The 26,134-nt window shown below is 33.4% G+C and overlaps 3 protein-coding genes across 3 annotated transcripts; all 3 read right to left on the bottom strand.

The window, feature by feature from the left end:
* Positions 1–21,750: 21,750 nt before the first annotated feature.
* Positions 21,751–22,247, bottom strand: LOC135135626 (uncharacterized). The gene is made up of 2 exons (XM_064064717.1): positions 22,157–22,247; positions 21,751–22,099 (listed from the first exon to the last, which is right to left on the bottom strand). Exons 1-2 carry the CDS (start codon positions 22,237–22,239, stop codon positions 21,751–21,753), a joined length of 432 nt encoding a protein of 143 aa, XP_063920787.1. The 5' UTR covers positions 22,240–22,247.
* Positions 22,248–23,416: 1,169 nt separating this feature from the next.
* Positions 23,417–23,931, bottom strand: LOC135135692 (uncharacterized). Its single transcript, XM_064064833.1, has 2 exons — positions 23,841–23,931; positions 23,417–23,783 (listed from the first exon to the last, which is right to left on the bottom strand). Exons 1-2 carry the CDS (start codon positions 23,921–23,923, stop codon positions 23,435–23,437), a joined length of 432 nt encoding a protein of 143 aa, XP_063920903.1. The 5' UTR covers positions 23,924–23,931; the 3' UTR covers positions 23,417–23,434.
* Positions 23,932–25,100: 1,169 nt separating this feature from the next.
* On the bottom strand, positions 25,101–25,679 carry LOC135135657 (uncharacterized). The gene is made up of 2 exons (XM_064064783.1): positions 25,525–25,679; positions 25,101–25,467 (listed from the first exon to the last, which is right to left on the bottom strand). The coding sequence occupies exons 1-2, from the start codon at positions 25,605–25,607 to the stop codon at positions 25,119–25,121; spliced, it is 432 nt and encodes a 143-aa protein (XP_063920853.1). The 5' UTR covers positions 25,608–25,679; the 3' UTR covers positions 25,101–25,118.
* Between the last annotated feature and the right edge of the window lie 455 nt (positions 25,680–26,134).

The following is a 26,134-nucleotide window of genomic DNA, read 5'->3' on the forward strand; positions in this document are numbered from 1 at the left end:
ATCATGGCCATTATTAATCCTTACATGCTTGCTAACAATAGAGGCAAGTTTATCTTTTCTTTACATCATTTCCTGAACTTACTGCTGAAGTCATTCTATACACTAGATTATTTCAAACAAAGTTGCCTTATTTAAAATTTCAATGAAAATGTACGAATCAGTCTGATGCAGCAAATTCAGCAGATACTGTAAACCCAAAACTACATTTCTGCTTTACTGGTTGTAATTACTCGCTCTTGTGTTTAGGGCCATTTGTAAACAATTAAATTATGTTTTCCAAGTCCCATATCTCTGGGACTATATATGAACATACGATAATATCAGCTTATTCTGTCTCCTGAAAAAGAAAGAAAATGAAGTTATATTCCTTTGCTTCTAACTCGACGAATATAAACTCTTATTATGATAATTACTAATGTCAGCACTATCAGCTTTTGTCTCCAACGAAAAACACTGGCGAATAAATATATTTGATCATATTTAAAAAGTTAAAATAAAAAGTATACTAAAAGGAAATACGTAACAGTAAGATTAATAACAGAATTATTCAGTCTTGACAGAGATTATGGAGCAATGACTAAATGCTAGAATTTGTTTGTTTTTCCAAATAGAAATTTGATGTCGCTTCTCAAAAGTTATAAAATTGATATTAAAACTAACTGAAAAATGTGCCCTTAAGTATTATAAAAATACAACCTACAATCGTGACAACACCTTAAGTTTGAAACAAAAATGCGTAACACTTGACGTTCTCTAGGTCAGGTATTACTGCAGTGTCAACCTGAGGTTTATTCCCTGAAAAATAATATATATAATATTATATAGATAATTTAAAAATAGGAATAGATATATATACTGTTTCTTAACATTTCTGTAAATAATATTATATATTGTTGTTTTGGCCATAACATCTCGTAGAAGAACCAGAAATAGATTGCAGCGTCAAATTTAAAAGAAAAAGTGTCAAATTACCTTGACGTGTTACAATGAACACAACTTCACTGTACCAAGGTTTCTTGTTTAGTTTTCGCTATCATGAATACGCTATAATTATAACTTATTTCATGCTCTCCCGCATTTGATTACGGTTAGCACTTTCCAGTAGTCAAGAAAACGAAAAATTTAATTAACTTCTAACAGCACTACCGTGTTTCCAGGTATAATCATCCACACAAAAAGGTTAAGCAAACAATATCCAAGTAATATAGTAATTAATCAAACAATTCATAAAACATTAACAACTAATTCAGATCTCATGATAAGTCCATCTCACAATGTACAACACCTCATAAAAGTCACCCAGCCGTGTTAACGTTTTTAATTAAGTGAGTTGTTGAACATGAGTACCGATCGGTGCACACACAAACACAATTTACCTTTAATTATCAGCCAGACTTTTATCAGGTCGATTAAGTGCACCAAGCATTAATAAAATTCGCGTGCTCGACATTACTGCATATTGCCGGTTAAATATCCTTTCATCGTGTAATCAGATGCCGTTCAGGGGTAATCCAGCAGAAGGTGGGAAAATAATTAAGATTATAGAACAGCTGGCTCCAAATTAAGCAGATATCACCCTTTTCACTCGGCCACTACGCACTTCTAAGTGTCACCTTATCGCATAATCAGAGTTTAAGTGGAAAACGGATTATCCCTCATCAATTTCAGCTCATCACTTTCAAAATGGAAGCGATGACGTTTATGGATTATTGCAGCTTGTAATTGTTTGATTTATATTCAGTATGGGAGATTAGATTTTTATGGACGAGTACGTCGTCGTGAAAACTTGATTCGAAATCTTGTCAAATTCCACAATGGCAGGTGCAACCTATATTGCGTCTTGCCAGTAATGAGGACTTTTAGCTGGCTTTCACTCCTTTATGTGAAGTAGTTATTTTGCGAAATACACGCTGAGAATGCTCCCATTAACCCACATCCGTTCCCTCAGCTGCCTAATCCTTAAAGGGAGTGCATTAAATATATTTTCAAAGAAATAATTAATGAACAATGTCATAATGCTATTATTAATTAATATTATCGTACAAGCATTTTCCTTTATGTACTGAAAATAAATTGACTGATGAGGCTATAACAGGGTTTTTACTTAAAGTTCTTAGTGGCTGAGATTTAATCCTCTTATTTCGACAAAAAAATTAAATTTGAATATCGTTAAATCATGTCGTAAGGCCGCTTTGTTTATTAACGTCAACATTTCATTTTTAGTGTTCGAAATCGTATTATGGTTGTGACTACAAATCATCATTATCATTAACACATAAGCGCCGTTGTGGCTTGATATTTACACAGAAAAAGAACTGTTAAGTAGAATTAGAGTTGTATTTTAAAATAACATGCCTTAGTCATAAGATCGATAGTCTCCGAAATTTCGAAAAACTAATTCCACTCACAGCAAAGAGCTGCATTATCCCTTTCCTTTGGAACACGGAGCTCTCGAGTTTAGAAATAAATATTTTTTAAAAATTCTGATAAGAGGGACCTCCGGTTTTCCACGTTAAATACAAAACTCTGTAGGGAAAATTGAGGTTGGCTGAGGAGATCGTTTTATTAAAACAACTTTTATTATTAAAATATTCTCAAGGGTACCTCATCGATCCCGCCAGTTTAAAAGGTTTCGCTTTTCATTCATTCTTTCTTCACTACTTCTTTAATGTGGAATTTATTTCAGAATCAAGCATAAAAGTTTTCTAATAAATAAAAATTTATCGATGTTTGTCTGGTAACAGATTTTCTATCACAAACCTGTTTTGCCTCCCACGCTTATTTGGCCCGAGATCATTTTGACGACACAGTTGATAAAACACCAACCAGAATTTGTCTTAGAAATATTTTATGACGTCGTCCTAAAATGTTTTACGCGAATGTCATCTGAAATGTTCAGGGGGCATAACCCACGCAAAAACTGACAAACCACACGTCTTTTTTACAAAAATATTAGATTAAACTCAGAAATCTCACCTTAACCGATTCATATTTACCTGTGATTTATTTTCATCCACACTCTACATATAACACTTATCATAAAAGAGTATTTTTTCAATCACTAACGATAACCCCAAAAATACAAAAATTGTCGACTCGTTTCGCCAACCATGTTGGTGCTATCTAAACAAAACTAAATTATCGAAATTTAAAAATATGGATGGGCTAATAAATAGTTTTTTCTAAAAATGTAGATGTTTAGGTTAATCAAGATGAACTAACAAACCACAAGGATGAAAATATGTTATTTTACAGTTTAAATAGCAATTAATTATTATATACTAGAAAAATTTTTAGATAACGGCTTCAAATTATTGGTACGGAAACACAAGAAAACACACGATAGTTCTAAAATAATTATGCAGCGGTTGGTCGTGTAGCAATCGGAAATTGCATGCCTAATAAAAACGACAACAGACAGACAGGCGACAAACAGACGGAAATGGGAGATTGACATTTTCCAATTGCACAGGTCGTAAAACGTAGAGACATCAAATATTTCCGGGACAGTTTTTGCATTTTACCTGAAATTTTGGTATCAAAAATTAATGACGTCATCGTCAAATTATTAAATAGACCTTATTATTAGGTAAACTACTTCCTAAAGATATATTTACTTCTTTTTATTTTTTTTTTATCTTTTTACTTTTAAAAACTCGATCGATAAATTTAAAAAAAAAGGGGGAAATGCCATTATGGTTTTTACAGCCGGTGTATAATGAAATTTTATTTAAGTTTGTAACTAGAAATTCATTATTCAGTAACAATTTATTGACACTTAAAACTATAGAATGTATATAGTGCGACTATAATCTTCGAACGTAAAGTCTAGATAGAAATAACAAGCTTTGCATGAAAATCTGAAAGGCAGAAGGAAGAGACGCCCACGAGCTGTACAAGTGGTCGTGAAACATAAGTGTTCATGCTATACTTTACCATGCTATAAAGACCCTATTACAGTATATCATTAGCTTACGATTGGGGAGTAAAAACAAGTATTGCATTATTTTTATTTATTTATTTACAATTTACAAGTTATTTTCAAGTTTTCGAATTTTTCAAGTGTTTCGATTTCTTAATCTTTTGGTTTTTCCACTTCCCGGTTTTAGATTTTCTGTTTTTCAATTGTCATTTTGTCAAATTTTCGATTTTTTAATTTTTCAAATTTGACTTTTATAAACTCTCAATTTTTCGATTTTTCAATTAATCGATGTTTTGATTTTCCTGTTCTTGAATTCTTTAATTTTTTGATTTTTTAGGTTTTTGATTTTTCAATTTTTCGATTTTTTAAGGTTTCTATTTTTCGCCTTCACTTTTTTGATTCTTCGATTTTTCAGTTTTTAGATTTTCCAGTTTTAGGATTTTTCAATATTTCAATTCTTCGGCTTTTCTACGAGTACGTTTGACTTCAGGGTTTTTCGATGTGTCTACCTTTTTACATTTTCGCTTTTCAATTTTTGGATTTTTAAATTTTAGATTTTTAAATTTTTTCATATTTTAATTTTTCAATATTTCTTAATCTTTCTATTTTTCGACTTCCTGGCTTTAGATGTTGTTTTTCAATTTTTCGAATTGTTAATTTTTCATTCCTAGTTTATCGAGATTTGATTGTTCAGGTTTTCAATTTTTTATTTTGGCCCATTTCGGTTTCTCAGTTTCTCCATTTTTCCATTTTTTCGTTTTTTGATTTTTCAACTTTTAACTTTTTGTTTGTGGATTTCTCTATTTTTCGATTTTTCGACTTCATCACTTTTCGATTTCTCGTTCTTTGGATCATTCAATCTCTCAATTTTTCAATTTTTCGAATTTTTAAGTTTTTTGATTTCTCGATTTATCGAGATTTGGATTTTTCGATATTTTGATTGTCAATTTCTCAATTTATAAATTGTTCAGTTTTTAACTTTTCGATTTTGACCTATTTCGGTTTTTCAATTGATCGACTTTTCGACTCCACGATTTCTTGATCTTTTGATTTTTCGATTTCTCAGTTTTTCGATTTTCCTATTTTTCGATGTATCTATATTTTGCCATTTTTTCGTCGAACATTCGAAAACTTAGGAACGCGAAAAATTGAAAACTCAAAAACCTGATGAATCCAAAAATTCGAAAACAGCAAAATTAAAGAATTGATAAATTGAAAAATCGAAAATCGAACTTTGAAAAATCACAAAACTGAAATATCGAAAAATTGAGGAACCGAAAGTTGAAAAATAGAAAATTTAAAAATAGAAAAACTTTAAATACCTTAGAAATCGAAAACTTGAAGGATTGAAAAATTGAAAAATCGAGAAATCGGGAGTCAAGAAATCGAACATCGAAAAGTCGAGAAATCAAGAAATGGAAAAATCAAAAAATTGGAAAATCGAAAAACCAAGAAATTGAAAAATTGAAACATTGAAAAATCGAAAAATTGCAACATCTTGAAATCGAGTAATCGAAAAAAAATCAAAAAACCAAAATTGAAGAAATTGAAAAATCTCTAAACTGATTCTCCAAAAATTGGGAATTGAAAAATCGAAACTCGAAACGCCGAAAAAGCGAAAAATCGAAAAATTGAAACAATGAGAAATTGAGAAATTGGAACATGGAGAAATCGAGTGATCGAAAAATCAATAAATTAAAATAGACAAAAAACGAAAAATTGGATAAGTGAACAATTGAAAAATCCAAACACCGATTGGGAACTTGAAAAACTGAAAATTTTCAAAATTTAAAAGCCGGAAATCTGAAAAATCAAAAATTTCAAAAATTAAAAAAGTGAATTATCTAAAACCGAGAAGTCGAAAAATAAAAAGATCGAGACATTAAAAGATCAAAAAAATTGAATATTCTAAAATTTATAAATTGGAAAAATTAACAAATCAAAAATCTGAGCAATCAAAAATTGAAAAATTCGAAAACAGAAAAATTGAAGAATTGAAAAATGTACTGAAAAACCGAGAAAACGAGAGGCCGGGAAATCGAACATCGAAAAATCAAAAAAATGATAAATCGAAAAGTTTAAAAATCAATTGATCCAGAAATAGAAAAATCGAAAACTTAGAAACGCCAACAATCGGAAAATGGAAAAATTTAAAAATTTAAATATCGAAAAATTGAAGCATAAAATAACTGAAAAATCCTAAAACTTGAATATCCAAAGATTTAGAAATCGAGAAATCCAAAAAACGAAAAGTCGAAAAATATAAAATTTAAAAATTCAAAAAATGAAAAAACCGAAAAACTGAAACAAAGAATACGAAAATTCAAGAAATCAATCCCTAAACTGATTCGCGAAAAATTGGGAAACCGAAAAATTGAAAAATCGAAACTCGAAACGCCGAAAAAACGAAAAATCCGAAAACCGAGAAATGGAAAAATCAAAAAATCGATTATTCTAAAAGTGAAACAATCGAGATATCGAAAATTCGAAAATTCCAAAACTTAGGAACGCGAAAAATCGAAAAATCAAAAATCTGATGAATGGAAAAATTGAAAGATTGAAAAACAAAAAATCTAACGAATTGGTAAATTGAAAAGTCGAGAAATTGAACATAAAAAAAATCGAGATTGTTGTCAGACCCTGGGGGCGGAGCCTAATTGCAAAATCCATATTTCCTTACAAAAATTTACCATTTTAAACGAGATTTAAGTTTCTAAGAATAAAAAAATCATCACAATTGAGATGGGGGGGGGGGGGGGTCTATATTTTGCCTTTTTTTATTAATATGGCTAGCATTCTTTGAACAACACGATACTCAAAAACATGCTTTTAATTTCTTGTCAAGAAATAAGTATTTTGGAGTTAAGCTTCGCCCCCTTGATTCACGGCGAATAAAAAAATAATCACAATAGAGATAGGGCGGGTGGGCGGGCTTAGATTTTGCCTTTTTGTTTTAATATGTGTAGACTTGTTTTCACAACAAGAAAAAGATGGCTATGTATATTAAGAAAAAAAAGGCAAAATATAAGCTCCGCCCTCCCACCTTATCTCAATTCTGATGATTTTTTTATTCGTCGTAAGCCGAGGGGCGGAGCTTAACAACTATAAAATCCTTACTTTTCTATGAGAAATTCACATGTGAAATATGTCCTTAAGTAATCGTGTTATATAAAAAAGCTAAATGTATTAATTAAAAAAGAAAACCAGAAGAGAAGCCCCACCTATCCGTCTCGATCTCAATCGTGATGAATTTTTCATTCGTTGTGAGCCAAGGGGGTGGAGCTTAATTGCAAAATCTCTACTTTTTTTCTAGGAACACTACTATTCAATACTCTACGTTTAATTGTATAATCTTTCCAATTTTCCTATTCTCTCTGTTATTTTATAGTCGATTTTCCCATTATATTCCACTGATGTTTTCAGATAGTTATAGTTTTTGACTTGTACGATTATTTGTTCATTCTGTGGAATTTCTCTTTCGCCGCCATTATCATCGTTTTTGTTTTATCTATTTTTATTTCCATGTGTATTTTTTCTAGCTCTTTTTCGGCCACAATCACCACATCATCGACAAATAAGATTTCTAGGAGTTTTATGGTCCTCAGCTTCCACAATTCCACTTTCATGCCCTTGGTGGGCTAAGTACACATCCTTGTATTACTCCTATTTTCGTTGTAAATTCAATGGATTCGTCGTTGTGTGTTCTTATCTCCTTTAGACCGCCTTTATAAAGAGCTTGACTCCTTTCTTTCTTAAACTGTCCCAGACATCGGTCTTCTTTATTTTATCTAAAGCCTTCTTTAGATTGATAAAACATATGTGTATTTCTTTTCCTTTGCCCAGTAGTTTTTCTCCAAGTGTCTTCTAAATTTTCCGGTAATATATTCTTTCTACAAGTTTTCCGGGTATGTAATTCCTCTATAGTAGAACATTCTTTTACGTTTCCCTTTTTGTACTGGTAGGATTAAACTCACGTTCTAGTCTAGTTTGCACGTCTTTAGTTCTTCTACTAGCTTGTTTGTATTGCATGACGGAAAACTATAATAATAACAACTACTAAGTTAAGTAACAGTTAAATTTCAAACTGCTCAAGAAAGAAACAAATTCGATTTTCTTAATGAAAGTCAGTGTTGGTGGTGATCTATTAACTTACAAAAAGATATAACAACATTGTAAACCGATCGATACATCGTTTTCAACAGTTGAAACTTTGTAATTGTTTTTTTTATTCTAGACGGAAGTAGTGTCACCGCTTCTGATAACTTTTTTGGATAAAATATTCTTATTCCGTGTGGGCGACGACATTGATTTATTAAGTTACAAGTTCTGGTATCTTTTCTACATTTTGTAGTAATTTTGTGCTTAAAAAACTAATCCGCTAATGTCGCTATTTGAAAGGCAAACTTTCAACGTTACATTATCACGCCTGCATAGGAAAAACACTAAAACCAATGTTAAAACCCCGCTGCAGAAAACCTCTCATTTAAGTCGTTTATTTCCATCAGACAAAAGTATAAAATCCAGCTTTAAAGCACGTTTAAAGCCCCACTAAGAAGTTTAATAACGAGATAAGTACGTTCGTACGTAATACTTTTTCGGGTCAGTGCATTTATAAAGCAATATAAAATATAATTGTCTTACAAAACATACATTTCCTTTGTAAGTTCGTTTTTTGTGGAGTGTCTTAATGGTAATAAATATCTCAAGTCACGCACATTTGTACCTTTGTGGAATAATTGACTTTTCCAGATTTTGCCTTTTTTGTTGCTACACTCAAGGTGCTGCGGCACTGCAGTAAAACCGTGTTCGTACGATGTAGCAAGATAAGAATTATCATTTTAGTTCGTAAATTACTCACCCTGCTTGAATATTAATATTCGTTACACAATTTCGTGCTGGAATAATTTTCTACAAAGACTTTTTATACACGGCACCGACTTGTTTACAACTATTGAACCGCAATAAATCAGATCTTGTCACTCAAGTCGATATTATAAGACATTAATAGACAACGGGTGATAAAATCAAAAGTAGAAAATTAACAAATGCATGAAACTTGAATGCATTATGAGATACTATCTCTTCTACCTGGCACTCAACCATACCAAGTATTAAATTAGGTCATAAAAATCTTCAATTAGCTGATTTAGAGCCGCTGTCCGATGTGAAAGAGCTTGATAAAAAATCGTAATATGAAACGAGGGGTGATGAGATGTAAAGCAAAAAACATGAATAAAAACACTTACAGATAAAAATAACTCGCGTTCCAGACGCTTTCGGCCATATGGGCAGCAGCAGTCCAAGGTATGCAGACGCATTAAGTTAAGGTCTTCTAAATTCAGTGTGGAACTACTGGAGTTTAACGCATTTCGAACGATTCCACCTCGTTAGTTTATGCCAGGGGGTAATGACAAGTCTGAGACATGGGTGAGACAGGAAGAAGACCCCATTTGGGATGATCGAGTAATTGCGTGTTATTATTAATATGCTTCCAGACCGAGGGTCGTGGGAAATGAATCCTTTTGAGACTTGGACAGATTTTTCCAAAGAAACAAAAATACTAAAATTCACAGATATTTATGTTGTAAAGGAGGTCAGCGTCATTTTTCGTACCGAGAGTGCAGTTGGCAACTAAGCTCGTGGAGTAACAGTTGAAATTTCTGTAACTAAATGACTTGTATTTCTCAAGGTTTGGTTTAAATTACGCCAAGCTGAGCACAGTTGTTATTAATAAAGCTCGGAATTATATTGCAGAAAAAAACATGTAAATATGCGCATGTATATGCAGAGAAATTTGGCATTATATGCAAAAAATTACTAAAATATACGAGAAATGTAGCCAAAATATGCAAGGAAAATTATTTTTTTTTACACATTAATATTATATTTTTATCACGTCTTACAACACTTATAACTTAGATAATACATATCTGGACTTAAACTTAAAACCGGTCCGCATTACTAGAAAAAATCCGTATTTATTTACCTGCATACTGCCAGTAACCAACTGTGTTAAAATTGTATTAAAATTAAGATTTTCTCCAATTACCAGGAAAATGCAGCAAACATGCATAAAAATGCACTTAACATTAAACTATGCAATAAATGGGAAAAAAAAGTTAAATATGCAGAATATGCAAAAATATGCACTTTGCATATTATCCGAGCCTTAATCATTTTATAACTTAGTACTCACTGGTGGTACTCAAAAATAATTAACTCTAAAAATTCCTTGGAAATCGTGAAAATATTTTGGAAACAACGGAAAGAGTTAAAAATATTATATTTTCGAATTCCTCCAACTCGCATTGTGTACATATTGTGAAGTAACCCCTCACCGAAACATTAAAATAATCCCCCATTCAGAAATCCGTTATGAGGAAAAATATGCCAAGTTATAAAATATGGTCATGTACATAAGATTTTTTACAATAGAACAGCCGTACCTATATATTCTGCTGCCAACAAAGCGCATTAAAATGCAAAATTTGCGTATTAATATTCATTACGGCAATTATTTTCAATGAAATAGTTCCTGACACGCACTGCGGTGATTGTTTTCACATTTGTATTTTTTCTTCAAACAAGTGGATAAAGACTCGAGTATTATCGTAAGTATTTTGTCCGGTAGTGTTTAATTAACACTTCAAGTACAGTTACGAGATTGTTTATTTAAATGACTAGTATGTACTCACCTCATTTAAGGTAAGAGTGGAACTGCTCCAAGCAATTAACCTCAGATCACGTGTCCGTTGTAAATATAGCCGTAATTGAAAATATCAAAACGATTTAATTCTTCTTGTTATAGCCACTTTGACCCGAGCACTTAGCTCAAAAATAGAAAACGGAAACAACTTGGCGGTAATCTCTTAAACAGTCCTTTTGTTTGAATAAGAAATGACTTCTTGAAAGCACATAATGCCGCCGCTAATCTTATTTAACGCCCAGACCACACCGACGATAAATGTATCTCTTCCTTGCGCCCCATTCATAATCAAATGTCATTATTCTAATAATTCCGAAAATTTATTTTCATGTGTCTAACGACGAAAGCCCATTGGTAGGCAATTGGTTTTAACATAAATTTCTTTATATGTTCAGTAATGAGGCCACACATCCTCCTGTTCCAATAAATCTCGGCGGTCTTAGTTTTATTAAATATTCATTATGGGCACGAGAACGTTCGTTTTATTTGGTGGTTGGCGCCCTAATCTTGACTAGCTGAAATTAATGACGATTAGTGAAGATTATCCTTAACAGTTTCTGCAATTTCCCCGTCCGAACGTTATTTAAATATTGAAATTAGCGAATCTGGTTTAGCACTCGCTTACGGATTTGGTAAAACAAGTTTCCAGATCTTCTTAATATAATATATACATTTAAACATCTGGCATGAAATTTTTTCGCGCCTCGTACTTCCGGCCATAAAAAAATGTCGTTGGATGTCATTACACTATCTTCAATCGGGCTACACCCACCAAGAACTCGTTTTTTATTTTTTTCTCTATAGAAACTTGTATAGAAAAATACACCTATACAAGTATGGGTACCCGTCACCGCAAAAGGGCTTTTCTTCTGTACAATGTTGACGTAAACAAACAGCTTAAAAGCTGTAAAAACATGTTTGTCGCATTTTGTGTTTTATCCGATAACGTTATTACACCACCTCCTCCGGTTTATGACAAGAAATAACATCGTAACCTTCGAGGAGGATCGATCATCAATAAAATTATGTGTAGTCACTTAGGTATATTCGGAAAATTATGACCATCTCATAGAAATGCTTGAGCAAAACGTGGCGCTTTGTAACCGTTATGTGCCCTAACAATGGTCTGACTTTGATAGCGTATGATCATAAATTTACACATTCTTAAACTAATGTAGTACCCTTTGAAAATAACGTAATAACTTTTACAGTGTCTATTAAAAAGCCACCGTAAAACCTACTGTACATGCCGTAAATTTCGCAGTGTCGTTACATTGTTGGGAAAACACTGCCGGCTATCTGATTTCGTTTGCATTTAAAAAAGAGCAATTTCGAACCAAGGAGATGTTTAAGGGTCATTTACTTGCTAAAATAAGAAGGAAATAAAAAATATCTCGAGAAAATCTTTCAAGTGAAAAATAATCTGGTTGGTGTTATTATGAGAATAGAAAAATATAGATTAATCCAGTAGTTTTGACGTTTTCAAGAATACAATACAGGATTTTCCTCGCCTCTGAAAAACAATCAAACAAGTCCTATTTCCCAGATCAAATAATAAATTTCTGTCAATAAATGCTGTTATAACTCCTACAAAATAAATCAAAAACAGGCATGGATTGTTAAATTACAGAGAAAAGAAACTTTTACAATTAAATACAATCGAAAAAATTCAATTTTTTCGAAAAATTATAAAATTTGAATTAAAAGAGACTCGGTAGGGTTGGGACTCGAACCCACATGGTACAGCGTACAAGTCCGAAATAAGCACTTTCTCCAGCTAGTAATTGTGTAAAAAATCGTGGAGGATTCATAAATCACGAATTCAGGAGTATATCATTTCTTAAAATTCATATAATCTTAACTACGCAATATAATGAACAGACGTGATCAAATTTTGGTACCATCTACACATAAAATTTGATGACAATCGTTCCTATAGTTCCGGAGATTACCTTTTTAATAAAAATCAACATAGACGACAGACAGACGGAAACGGGAGAGCACTTTTTTCGAACTCTAGGGGTCATAAAACCTCAAGAAAACATGAGAGTAGCCAGTTGCCCGCTGGACTCAATTGCAACACTTTCTTAGCTCATGCGGGGGAAGTAAAAATGAAATGACACGCCTAAGGGCCACGACGTTTTGTACCTAAGCCAGATATCGATTACGTAAAATACGAGGCAGATATTACACAAACATGTTTGTAAAGTAATTGCGATAAAAAAATCAGGGCGGATTCATAAAACATAAGTAGAAGAATACATTATTTTCTAAAATTTAAATAGTATTTAATACTTGTTATGTTTAGGTAAGGATTAGTTAGCGTTTTACCATCCACAAAATATTCCTTCATACATTAAACATTTGACAACAATGTCTAATAAAATCAACACAGACAGACGACAGATAGACAGACGGGAAACGGAAGATCTATTTTTTCATATTCTAGAGATCAGACGTCGAGAAAAGCAGACGTTCGCAAGATGTACCCTCCTGCATTTTTATTAATTCAAATTCAATAAAGAAATAAGTAAAGTAGTTTTTTTTTATTAAAAGTCTGCCACCTGGTGCTCTCTGTTGGCCACATAAAATTCCCTATCTACATCTGGTAATTTTTGTACAACGATAGTGATAGAATTACTAACTCTGATGACATATCTGTCAAGTCAAAACAAAATTTTACGTAAACACCAAGAAAATTCAAAATTTAAACATCCCTGGTCATAAATCGTTTTTGTATCAACATCTGGATTAATGAAAGCACATATCTGAAAGTAAGAAATCTAGAAGGCACTATCACGTTTACAAACGTCAGAAAATACAAAACATGAAAATTAACGTAACTTTGTTTTCGGTTTCCGGCAAAATATCGTAGCCACATTGCTGTCTACACAGGGTTTCTATAAATGATTATAGGGTCGAACTAGGTCATGGAAACGTGCCGCCTCTCAGTTTTGAACTTTACTAAATATATATACACGAAAATATATATCTTCTTAAAAATTAAAACTAATTCATTAAACAAATTTATAGTAGTTAAAGATCACAGTAAATACTAAAAATGTTCACGATTTTGAACTGTTGATTACATCTCTAATGTGAGCCCCCAACGAGGTTTCTTGAATTATCAAATCACGGTATTTGGTCAGATATCCTTGTTTATAATAAGATAATAAGACATAACGATGAATAGAAACCATTTTCGCGGTCTTCGCTTCCTAGCCCAAAAACAGAAATTTTCGTAAGAGTTTTGAAAACGACTATTTTGTTGTGTTGAGCTAGGATCAACGAGAATTACTGTAATTCACACTTGTAAAACGTTAAAATAATAAAAACGATGACTTTAAATGACAGATTACAAATGATCTTAATGACACGTGAGAACTGTCATAATGAGGCATAATTTCAGCGAACCGGGATTTTTTAAATCCATATTTAACCACGCCCTTAGAATCATTTATAAAAACCCTATACTATTGGAAGAAATTGCGACGTTGGTGGAATTTTAAAAGAAAAAATTACTTGACCTTTACTTAGATTTCACCAATCAAGGGTCATTTTAAATGTTGGGTTTCGGTGACTTCCGAATTCCTGTTGGCGGTTACTAATACAGGGCTTTTATAAATGATTCTAAGGGCGTAGTTGGCCATGGATTTCAAAAATCCCGCTTTGCTGAAATTATTCCCGTGTTTATGCATGATTATGACAGTTCTCACTTGTCACATTAACGTCAAATGTCATTTGTAATCTGTCATTTAAAGTCGTCGTTTTTATTGTTTTAATGTTTTTCGAGTGGGAATTACAGTAATTCTTGTTGATCCAAGCTCCGAACAACAAAACAGTCATTTTCAGAACTTTTGGTGGTTGCGTACGAAAATTTTATTTTTGTGCTAGGAAACGAAAACTGTGAAAATGGTTTATTTTGTCGATTAGAGATGTAATCAACAGATTTGTTCGAACTGGCAGTATCAACAAAGAGAAATCTCGTGGAAGACTTCATCTAAGGAAATTGTTGATGATTTGAGACGACTTGAGCAGAAATAAACAATTGAACAACAGGTCAAAGTATTGACGAAAGGATGTTACAGAACCTTTATTGAAATTAAAAAGAGAGTGCCTTGAACAGAACAATGAAAATTTTCAACATTGACTGTGTTATGTTTTTTAAAAACATCTGAAGTGTTTAGGCAACCAGTTATACACATGTGTGTGGTCCATATTTGATCTTTGTCATGCGTCCTTGGGCACTTAGTACGGATCTTTGTAGAGTTAAATCTGAGAGGCGACACGTTTACATGACCAACTGCGACCCAATAATCATTTATAGAAACTGTACTTAACAATCAGTAATTAGCATAGACTAGAAGTAATGTTTTGAGCTTCCTTACCCAAATTTCCAAAATGTTGCCTATAATAGGGTGTTAGAATAATCATTTAATATTGTATAGTATGCAGTACCCATTGAGGTCATATCTGCACAGGTTTCTAGAGAAATAAACTTTCTAACGGAAGACATAGTACATATTTCGCTTTTAGAACACCACTCTACTTACAAGTGTTTCTCTTTTTTTATAGAGAAATATATGTTTTGTAAATGAACAAAAATTAAGAATCTAGAATTTAAAAGATTCTTCCATTAGGTCGATTCAGCTTACATTAACAGAACGTAATAAAAAATCTTTGAAAAATTTTGACTCTTCGTAAAGAACGTTGTCATCTCAGAACCAAATGTCTCTTAAGGCTGGCGTCTGGTTCGGTTTAGCCCTATACTAAATACATTGAAAACATCGTCCCGGTTTCCGGAGTTGCATTTTAAAAATATGAGATATATCGCTTTAAAAAAATTATATTTCGAATTAACAAACTTCAGTCCAGGGGACCTCCATATTTATATTCATATCTAGTATGCAGTTTTTACAAAAAAAAAAATTATAAAGTTGAACAACTTTTACATCACATTTTAACCGGCACATTGATGCATTTTTTCACGAAGTGCTGAAGTTTTTTGCATTCTGAGATAGGAGGTCCCTTGGGGAAAAGTGTCAGCTTTCTTTTGATACCATTTATAATATTAAAAAATCCACGACTGAGGTAAATAACTCGCGAAAAGTCAAAATCTATTGAAACGAGAAATCGGCATTAAACGAGCTATGATGCGGTAGCAGAATGCAGGTTTACTTAGATTCTGACTTGGTTGGAGATTTCAGTATTTTAAAAATCTAATTCCGGAAACTACGACGATGTTTTCAATGTATTTTGTATTGGGCGAAACCGAACCAGACGCCACCCTTAACTTTTATTTCTAAGATCTATTCCTGGTCTTTAATATTCCCAAGTTTCAAAAGGTCTAGATTGCAGTAAACTACAAAAACAAAAATGGATAGTCCAAAGTTCTTCAACTGTAGTTAAATTGAAAAAAAAAGTATTTTTAGGTAAAACACATTGAAATAACATTTTGAGGAAATCTATTCACCTAAATAGAAATTTCAATAAACATTTTTTCTAAATGATATCAATTTTTTGTATCACGAACTAAACTTAAAAGACTAGACAGAAAGATAAAGAATATCAAAAATAACAAGAAATTTTGATATGTTTAAAAAAAAACACTAATACACTTCGCACTTTTCCAACAGAAGTTAGTAAATCTTACTTTTCTGGTCAAAACCGAGAATCTACAAAACCTGACATATTTTTGATAAGATGCTGAAAATTGCTTAAAAATTATAGTGAAAGTTAGTTTATTAATTGTAAATTTCTAGATATTTTTGAGAGTTTAGCAATCTTTAACAACAAGAATAGACTGTTCAAAGTTTGATTGTATCCCCCACTTTTCCCGTTTTGGTCTTGTGGATAGGGAGAATAAGAATGGAGGAAGTAGAAGTTGGGGATATAAATAGAAAGGCAGACAGTCCTGTCGACTACTTATTTTCTGTCTGCATTATTATCATCGCTAAAACGGTTTCAACATTGTGTGAGATTTTTTTTAGGTGACGTAGGTGTGAAAATACATTTGCGTTAAAATTTAGTGCACAGCTCTCGCATGTGACACGCAATTTGTAAAAAATGCTCCATATCTTATTATCTAGTGATAGGTATATAATTATGTCCGAATTTTTGTACTTAATTTCACCCTGCTTTTACATCTATTCATTTAATTACAACTGGCCACTGATCAAAGAGAAATGTTAAAAAATGAAAAAAACAACTTAGAGAATCGCAAAACGTAAAAATCCGTTAAAGTCTCGACATCCAATTTATTGCCTCATTCCAGTATCGAGAAAGTTAAACCAGGCCACCCTACCGTTTTTCGCGAAAAATTCTTTTGCGCTGGTTTTTTCGAACAATGCCGACCGACATTACACCGCGTTTGCATCGATCCATGTCTGACATTTGTTGGCCAACCTTCTCTTTTCAATCACCCGGAGGAATTCTTCGGATCAGATAATTGAAAAATTAATAACAAACTCGGCATAACAGACACATGAAGGCTACAGGAAATGGGTGTGAGGTGACACATTTACTTTTCGAAATTGATTTTTTCGTGCGATTCCTAGAAATTGAAAATTCTGTTGATAACTTAATAGCAGCTTGTGGAGCGAAATTATAGAGGTTCTCGTCGGATTTTTTCAGGTGGAATATTCTCGGTAAAGGCAGCCGCTGTCTTTGAAGACAAAAAGTCAGATTCTGGAAACATGGACGATCGCCTCGTTAACTTTTTCTAAGGCAAACGCCGAGGTACAGATGTCGTTTTTCAGCACGTAAACTTAATTGCCGCTACGAAGTATCAGCTTTCATTGTCGTGTTTATATTTGTCGATTTAAAAGTCGTGTTTAAACGTATTTATCATGCTGTCGGTGAAGTTGGACGTAAAATTATTTTATGTGGAATAAAAAAGATATCAAATCGGGTTTCTTTGGAAGATAATACGCTGTGATGTTAGTTTATGGTTTCCTGTTAGTCTTCTATTAATTTTTTGTCGCAGCGGCCTCGGTGTAACAATATATGAATTTCTAATGGCCCCCACAAAAACTCCAGCGACAAAAGCATAATCGAGGGTAATTAAGTCCGGAAAAATATAAAGTACGAGATAAATCGCTGATACATTGACCGTGCACCGTAAGAAATTATCTTTTCATTATTTGATTACAAAAGGTTTTTTCCCAAAGGGAGAAATTTATGTACCGGGTATTATATCAGTTTGGTCTTTTAACTTAACCGTTTGAAAAGTGAAATTCACCGTTTGGATTTATCGTTCCAGCTGGAAAAGCCAATAAACTCCAATAAACCGAGTATACTTGCAACAAATTTGCACGTGAAGTTGACATTTACGCTGAAATTTATTGGACACACCCTTGCGTATAAAAATTCCTGGAGGCGGCTTGCACCAGAGCTTTTATAAGATACACTCCGGGACAATGCTGCAGGAAAGCCCCCGGAATGTAATAATCTTTTGCTGTGTGCGTGCTCCGGCAAACATGTACCGATAATGTGACCCAATAAATTTGCTCCTGCCACAAAGTACACACTTATTGTAATTCGGTGATTATTGGGATTTTGTGCCCAGGATCATCGTAAATAACAGAATTTTGTCAACAAACCGCCCGCGATAAGTGTGTCATCGGCGTTTAAATTCGTGGATTTAGATGAAATGTGGCACGAAGCCGCCGGAGATTCTCTCTAATTGAGATGTAATTGAATGGATGTGTGGCGAAAGGTGACGAAAAATATTTCTCCGGGAAGTGTTTAATTCAATTTAGACATCCGCTCTTCCACAAAAAGCTTTTGTGGAGACTTTTCTTAATATTATTACACGATTTTTTAAAACGCTTTGTCATCTCGATATATTTACTGCCATCTTTTTTACTCTTTAATTTTTATAGTTGTAAATAACCAAGTGCTTATTTTGAGTAACTAACAATCACCTAAAGAACACCAAGAAAAAAAACTAACGTAAACAAAAATTTAAAAAAGTCATAGGTCATTTTTCAATGTCCGGTTTCTCCTTAAAATAATATTATATGTTCCTCTTACAAAGTTGATGACGTCACGACGCATTTGAACAGTTTAAACCAATGCTGTGCCTCTGCATTGGTTGCCCGTATTATTACTTATGAAAACATAGGATTGGTGTGTTCTAGTTTATCATGTACTATGTGTACAAAAAATATAATTATACAATTCCAACTTTCGCTATTGTCGTGTAACATTTTTATTACCGTCGACTATGTTATTATTTCTTAGAATCGGTTATTTTGAAATGGAAGGCAATTGAGTATCATCAACTCGATCGTTCTATTTTCGTGTGCATTGTAATTCTGTTACGTTTTACCAACGAATGCTATGATGAATTATGAATGCGACGCTTTATTTTTAGGAATTTGTATGGTTTCTCGATTTGTTAAAGTTTATTTTTAATTTAAAACGTTTAACTAATCATTAGGTTTCTCTATTTTTAATTACTTTCACACTTCGTCATTTATTTCTGACGTGGAATATATTGTTCCTCGTTCTCCATGTCGACAAAGCCCATCTTTCCAAATGTCAAGGAAAATATCGGCTTTATTTTTTAAACATGCGGTAAATGAGTAAAATACACACATAACCTCCTACGCGATTTAAACTGAATCCATATCTGCGTGAATAATTAATTTCACTGATCACTTGACCCAAAAACTTTACCTCATCCATTTTTCAACGGATGAAACTTGTTTGAGTCTGAAAGAATGTGGTAGTCGCGTTTTTTGAGAAGTTTCCTTAATGAATAAATCGACGAATTAACCTGAAATCAAAGTTTTGAATAGACAACTTTCAACTTTTGATTGATCGTGCCGGAATGCTAATCCATCAATCAAGCGTGTAATTCAGACAACTAATGAAGATTTATTCTTGAACATAAGATCTACGGAGCGAAGTTAATAATGCCAACAATTACTTGCGGAACGTTTTTTATCTATAGTAGGGTAATAATCGTTTTATAAATGCTGAATAGCGGGCAAAGTGAGCGAAAATATTTATTCTTTTTGTTAGCTTAGGATGTTTATTTCGCTGTTTGCTTACTACTGAAAAATTGATCCCGGCAAACAATCGTCTTCTGAAAAATATTAAACAAACGCTGTTTAAAAAAACTGGAACTGTTTTCAGATATAATTATTAGAATCTTGTGGTGTAAATCTGATGCACTTCTGGACACGATCATGACCCGAACACATCTAGATTAGGTTGACCATTGTTGAGGTTCGACGTCGTGATTTTGCGAGTTCGATAAATATCAGAAATTGATAGCTACTTGCTGGACGAACATGTGCAATATCGATTAAATTAATTGCATAATGATGCCATCTTCAAAATCATGATAAAGCCACGTACACTATAAAAGGAAGGAGCAATCTTATCGATCAAACTGGAAACTTCATATCTACAGCTCATTTATTTTCACGACATTTAATTCAAACAGTCATAATTAATTTTCCGTAAACTTCACATTTGTGATCTAATGCTGTGACTTAAAGCTTCAGTATCCTTAAGGAATAACATTCGTTCTCGTGTTTAGTACAAGATTTCTCCCAGAAAGAGAAAATTGATAAATGCCAGCGTAAATGTTTAAAGCTGTTTAAAAGTAATTTTTTTTTAATTTTCTTTCTCAGTTTGGTAAATAAGATTTATCTATAAGATTACAGATATAAATGAGTGCAACATATTCAAGACAAGTTCTGATTACGAAAAAATCTAATACATTAAGACTCGATTTGCAGAGGTACTTAATCACTCCATTAATTTAATCATGCAATTAATCGATCACGGGGTCAAATTCAACCAATCAAATAGTCAGTTCGACGGGTTAATCGCATGTTAAATTTTAATACAAGTTAAATGTTTAATTCATCTACTATAAACCGGCCCTAAGTGTTTTAACATTAATGAATCCTTATATTTCCGTACATAAATCTAAACATCTTATATCAGTTTTCAACACAATAGTTGAAACAATAATTTATTTGTAATCAAACGTTGAAATATTGAAGAGTTTGTTTAATATAATATATTGTACTATACTTTGGGGATCAAGGAATATAACGGACGATACAAACAAACCCTCTAGTTAAAGGTTTTTTAATGCTCAAAAAAGAAACCGCTTCTGACACCTTATAATTCTCAGTGTATCACTGATACATAATTAAAATAGTAGAGGTCCAAGATTTGCTCTCCGTGGAGCGCCGAATGACCAAGTCTATGAATGGGATGCAACAAGTCATTTCTTCCAACTGTCTGTTGAAATGTTTAGAACTAAGTTGAGAATGTGCAGAAATGGTGTTGTGAATATTGAAACACTTTCTTTTAAGAGACAACTAGGAACTTCGTCAACGCTAGAATAAATACATTTTGAGAATTTTCCAGCTGAAAAATGTTGCTTTGGAAATATATATATGTATATTCCACCAAATGATAAGGAACTTTAAAACTATACAAATATCCATTGGCTTAGTACGAAAATGAATGTTATTTAAAAACGAAATTAAATCACTGGAAGAAAATTGCCATCTCTGTGGGAAACACCAAAGGGAATATTTTCAGCAAATGGGTTTTTAAGGTGGAGGGTAAATTACATTTGTTTATTCTAAGTGTAAAACTGAAAAGGTTGGACTATTTATTTCAAAGTTGAGAATTCTTAAATATTTGAAATTTAATATGCCGAGAGCGAATATTTTAATCCAAGATAAACCCTCAAAAAAAGTGCTTAGTACACACGGAAAGATTATTCTAAATAATCCACTACACCTAAATGGATGACTCGTGAACAGAAATTAAACATTAAGTTCCTGCAAGTTTTATGTGATGAAATAACTACTGATGAGAAAAGACAAATTTCCTCGATAACGTGGTGAAAATTTTTACCCCCTTGCAGAATCTACTGTATGTATTGTATATCCCATGCATAAAAAAATCGTCAAGGAAAGTAAAACTTCTGTGTGTTTCTTTCTTTAAGAGACAGAATTGTCATTAAATGCTGTCCCTCATTCTTCTATTCTCACTCACCGATCTTAAGTTTTCATTCTACTGAAGATTTTGATATTATTTTTTTAATAAAATAAAATAAACAAAAATTATACAACAGTTTTTATCAACACCTTATTATTTTACAATGTTCATTGCTCTGAATTATTTTTTTACAAAGAGGTCCAACGTCTTTATTCTGGCGACGTTTCCTCTTTCTTTGGATGTTAACTGGTCCCTGAACTGAAGACTGTCTCCGAACAACTTTGTTGCCGTTGGATCCAAACAGCCTTCCGGATCCTTCTCTGGTTATGGAGAGCAACAGTCTGGGATTCAGCATCTCCTCTCGTCGTCTTTGCTTTTCCAACGCCAGCTGATCCTTGATTGTCCTCCTCAAGACTGGAACTCCTTGGGTGACGCGGTCCCACAGGTCATTGGATCTGACGGCAGCCAAAAGCGAAGATGGGTCCAAGCATCTGAAACAAACAAAATATTAGTACAAATATAATAACAAAAATAAAAATATGACTTACCTTAAGATGGTGGCCCAGAGCTCTACTGGTAAATCTGGCAAGACAGATTCAGCAGCGCAGACGAAAGGCAAAATTCTATACATCTCGGAAGTCTTTATCGTGCAAGCAGAGGATAAACTGAATAGGTGGCGACGAGCTGCGGTATATATACCCGATACGGGGTCCCCTTCCACTCGACTAACGGTGGAGAGGGAAGTGCGGTAGTGGGGATAGGGTGCGGGCGCGGTGGCTTTAATTGACTTGCGTTTTTTAATGTATTTTTTTCTTGCGCATTCAAAAGTGAGAAATTTAGAGGGTGTTTGATTTAAAGACACCAGTCAGAATCATTTCCGACCAAAATATTGAAAACGTCATCAATAAATTTTTAACTGCGTAACACATAATTTGCATGTCAAATTTTAACAAACAGTTCTAACAAACAAAAACATTTTACTAAAGCGAAAGTAACGCTGCATCTCAAAACACAGTTTTTAACACATATCAGGTGATTTTTAAATTTTTGCTCTAGTTGCTCATGACGCTTACGTCAACAGTGAAACGTGTTGTGCAACTTGAACTTGAAGGGTGTATTTTGGTTTGCGTGACCTAATGTTTTATTGGTTTTATTTTTCCGAAAACATCTATAAAAACGGCGAAAAATAAAATATTAAATTATGTACCTATTTTTACACGAAACCAACATTTCAGTATATTGTTAATTAAAATTTCAAGAAAATTTTTTTTACACATACTTGTATGCAAATTAACACTACCAGCATTCACCATAACAGACTTTTAAAGAACTCTTTAATAGTAGAGTCATTTTAAAAGCAATAATTTAAATTTCCACTGAATTTGTAACGACCGTCATTTCTCCGCATCAACTTTAATCAGCACAACTTAACATAAGACTGTACGCAATCGTTTTGTACTTCACGAGCGTATGCGTAAGCTATTGTCATGGTTTCTCAACGTTTCATGACGCCAAGTGTACGAAAAAAGTGGTCTCCCATTTCCATCTAGCGGTCATCTGTTTGTCGCCCCTTTGTCTTCTGTCTGTCGTCTGTGTCGATTTTTATTAGCCAGGTAAAGAAAGTGATACTTCTGTGTGTACTTTCTTTCTTTAAAAGACAGAATTCTAATAAAAACTGTCCCTCATTCTTCTATTCTTGCTCAGTGATCTTAAGTTTCCATTCTACTGAAGATTTTACACTATTCCTTGCAAAATTATTTGCAGCTAATTGAGTTGATTATACGTTGAGTTAAAATAAAATAAATAAAAATTTTACAATAATTTTATTAACATCTTATTATTTTACAATGTTCATTGCTTTGAATTATTTTTTTGCGAAGAGGTCCGGCGTCTTTATTCTGGCGACGTTTCCTCTTTCCTTGGATGTTAACTGGTTTTTGAACTGAAGACTGTTTCCGAAGAACTTTGGTGGCGTTGGATCCAAACAGTCTTCCGGATCCTTCTCTGGTTACGGAGAGCAACAGTCTGGGATTCAGCATCTCCTCTCGTCGTCTTCGCTTTTCCAACGCCAAATGGTCCTTGATTGTCTTCCTCAAGGTTGGATCTCCTTGGGTGACGCGTTCCCATAGATCATTGGATCTGGTGGCAGCCAAAAGCGAAGATGGGTCCAAACATCTGAAACGAACAAAATATTAGTACAAATATAATAACAAAAATAAAAATATGACTTACCTCAAAATGGTGGCCCAGAGCTCTACTGGTAAATCTGGCAGGACAGATTCAGCAGCGCAGACGAAAGGCAAAATTCTATACATCTCGGAAGTCTTTATCGTGCAAGCAGAGGATAAACTGAATAGGTGGCGACGAGCTGCGGTATATATACCCGATACGGGGTCCCCTTCCACTCGACTAACGGTGGAGAGGGAAGTGCGGTAGTGGGGATAGGGTGCGGGCGCGGTGGCTTTAATTGACTTGCGTTTTTTAATGTATTTTTTTCTTGCGCATTCAAAAGTGAAAAATTTAGGGTGTGTTTGATTTAAAGACACCAGTCAGGATCATTTCCGACCAAAATATTGAAAACGTCATCAATAAATTTTTAACTGCGTAACATATAATTTGCATGTCAAATTTTAACAAACAGTTCTAAAAAACAAAAACATTTTACTAAAGCGAAAGTAACGCTGCATCTCAAAACACAATTTTTAACACATATCAGGTGATTTTTAAATTTCTGCTCTAGTTGCTCATGACGCTTACGTCAACAGTGAAACGTGTTGTGTAACTTGAACTTGAAGGATGTATTTTGGTTTGCGTGACCTAATGTTTTATTGGTTTTATTTTTCCGAAAACATCTATAAAAACGGCGAAAAATAAAATATTAAATTATGTACCTATTTTTACACGAAACCAACATTTCAGTATATTGTTAATTAAAATTTGAAGAAAAATTTTTTTACACATACTTGTATGCAAATTAACACTACCAGCATTCACCATAACAGACTTTTAAAGAACTCTTTAATAGTAGAGTCATTTTAAAAGCAATAATTTAAATTTCCACTGAATTTGTAACGACCGTCATTTCTCCGCATCAACTCTAATTTGCACAACTTAACATAAGACTGTACGCAATCGTTTTGTACTTCACGAGCGTATGCGTAAGCTATTGTCATGGTTTCTCAACGTTTCATGACGCCAAGTGTACGAAAAAAGTGGTCTCCCATTTCCATCTAGCGGTCACTTGTTTGTCGCCCCTTTGTCTTCTGTCTGTCGTCTGTGTCGATTTTTATTAGCCAGGTAAAGAAAGTGATACTTCTGTGTGTACTTTCTTTCTTTAAAAGACAGAATTCTAATAAAAACTGTCCCTCATTCTTCTATTCTTGCTCAGTGATCTTAAGTTTCCATTCTACTGAAGATTTTACGCTATTCCTTGCAAAATTATTTGCAGCTAATTGAGTTGATTATACGTTGAGTTAAAATAAAATAAATAAAAATTTTACAATAATTTTATTAACATCTTATTATTTTACAATGTTCATTGCTCTGAATTATTTTTTTACAAAGAGGTCCAACGTCTTTATTCTGGCGACGTTTCCTCTTTCCTTGGATGTTAACTGGTCCTTGAAGTGAAGACTGTCTCCGAACAACTTTGTTGCCGTTGGATCCAAACAGCCTTCCGGATCCTTCTCTGGTAATGGAGAGCAACAGTTTGGGATTCAGCATCTCCTCCCGTCGTCTTCGCTTTTCCAACGCCAGCTGGTCCTTGATTGTCTTCCTCAAGACTGGATCTCCTTGGGTGACGCGTTCCCATAGGTCATTGGATCTGGTGGCAGCCAAAAGCGAAGATGGGTCCAAACATCTGTAACAAACAAAATATTAGTACAAATATAATAACAAAAATAAAAATATGACTTACCTCAAAATGGTGGCCCAGAGCTCTACTGGTAAATCTGGCAGGGCAGATTCAGCAGCGCGGACGAAAGGCAAAATCGTATACATCTCGGAAGTCTTTATCGTGCAAGCAGAGGATAAACTGAATACGTGGCGACGAGCTGCGATATATATACCCGATGCGGGCTCCCCTTCCACTCGACTAACGGTGGAGAGGGAAGCGCGGTAGTGGGGATAGGATGCGGGCGCGGAGGGTTTAGTTGGCTGAAAAATTTAGAGGGTGTTTGATTTAAATACACCAGGCAGGATCATTTCCGACCAAATATTGAAAACGTCATCAATTAATTTTTAGTTGTGTAACATATAATTTGCATGCCGAATTTTAACAAACAGTTCTAAAAAACAAAAACGTCTTACTAAAGCGAAAATAACGCTGCATCTCAAAACACATTTTTTAACACATATCAGGTGATTTTTAAATTTCTGCTCAAGTTACTCATACCGCTTACGACAACAGTGAAACGTGTTGCGTAACTTGAACTTGAAGGGTGTATTTTGGGTTGCGTGACCTAATGTTTTATTAGTTTTATTTTTCCGAAAACATCTATAAAAACGGCGAAAAATAAAATCTTAAA

This window comes from Zophobas morio, unplaced genomic scaffold, assembly GCF_036711695.1.
Source record: "Zophobas morio isolate AGI-343-1 ecotype UQ-CSIRO unplaced genomic scaffold, CSIRO_AGI_Zmor_V1 ptg000024l, whole genome shotgun sequence".
In the NCBI taxonomy this organism is placed as follows: Eukaryota; Metazoa; Arthropoda; class Insecta; order Coleoptera; family Tenebrionidae; genus Zophobas; species Zophobas morio.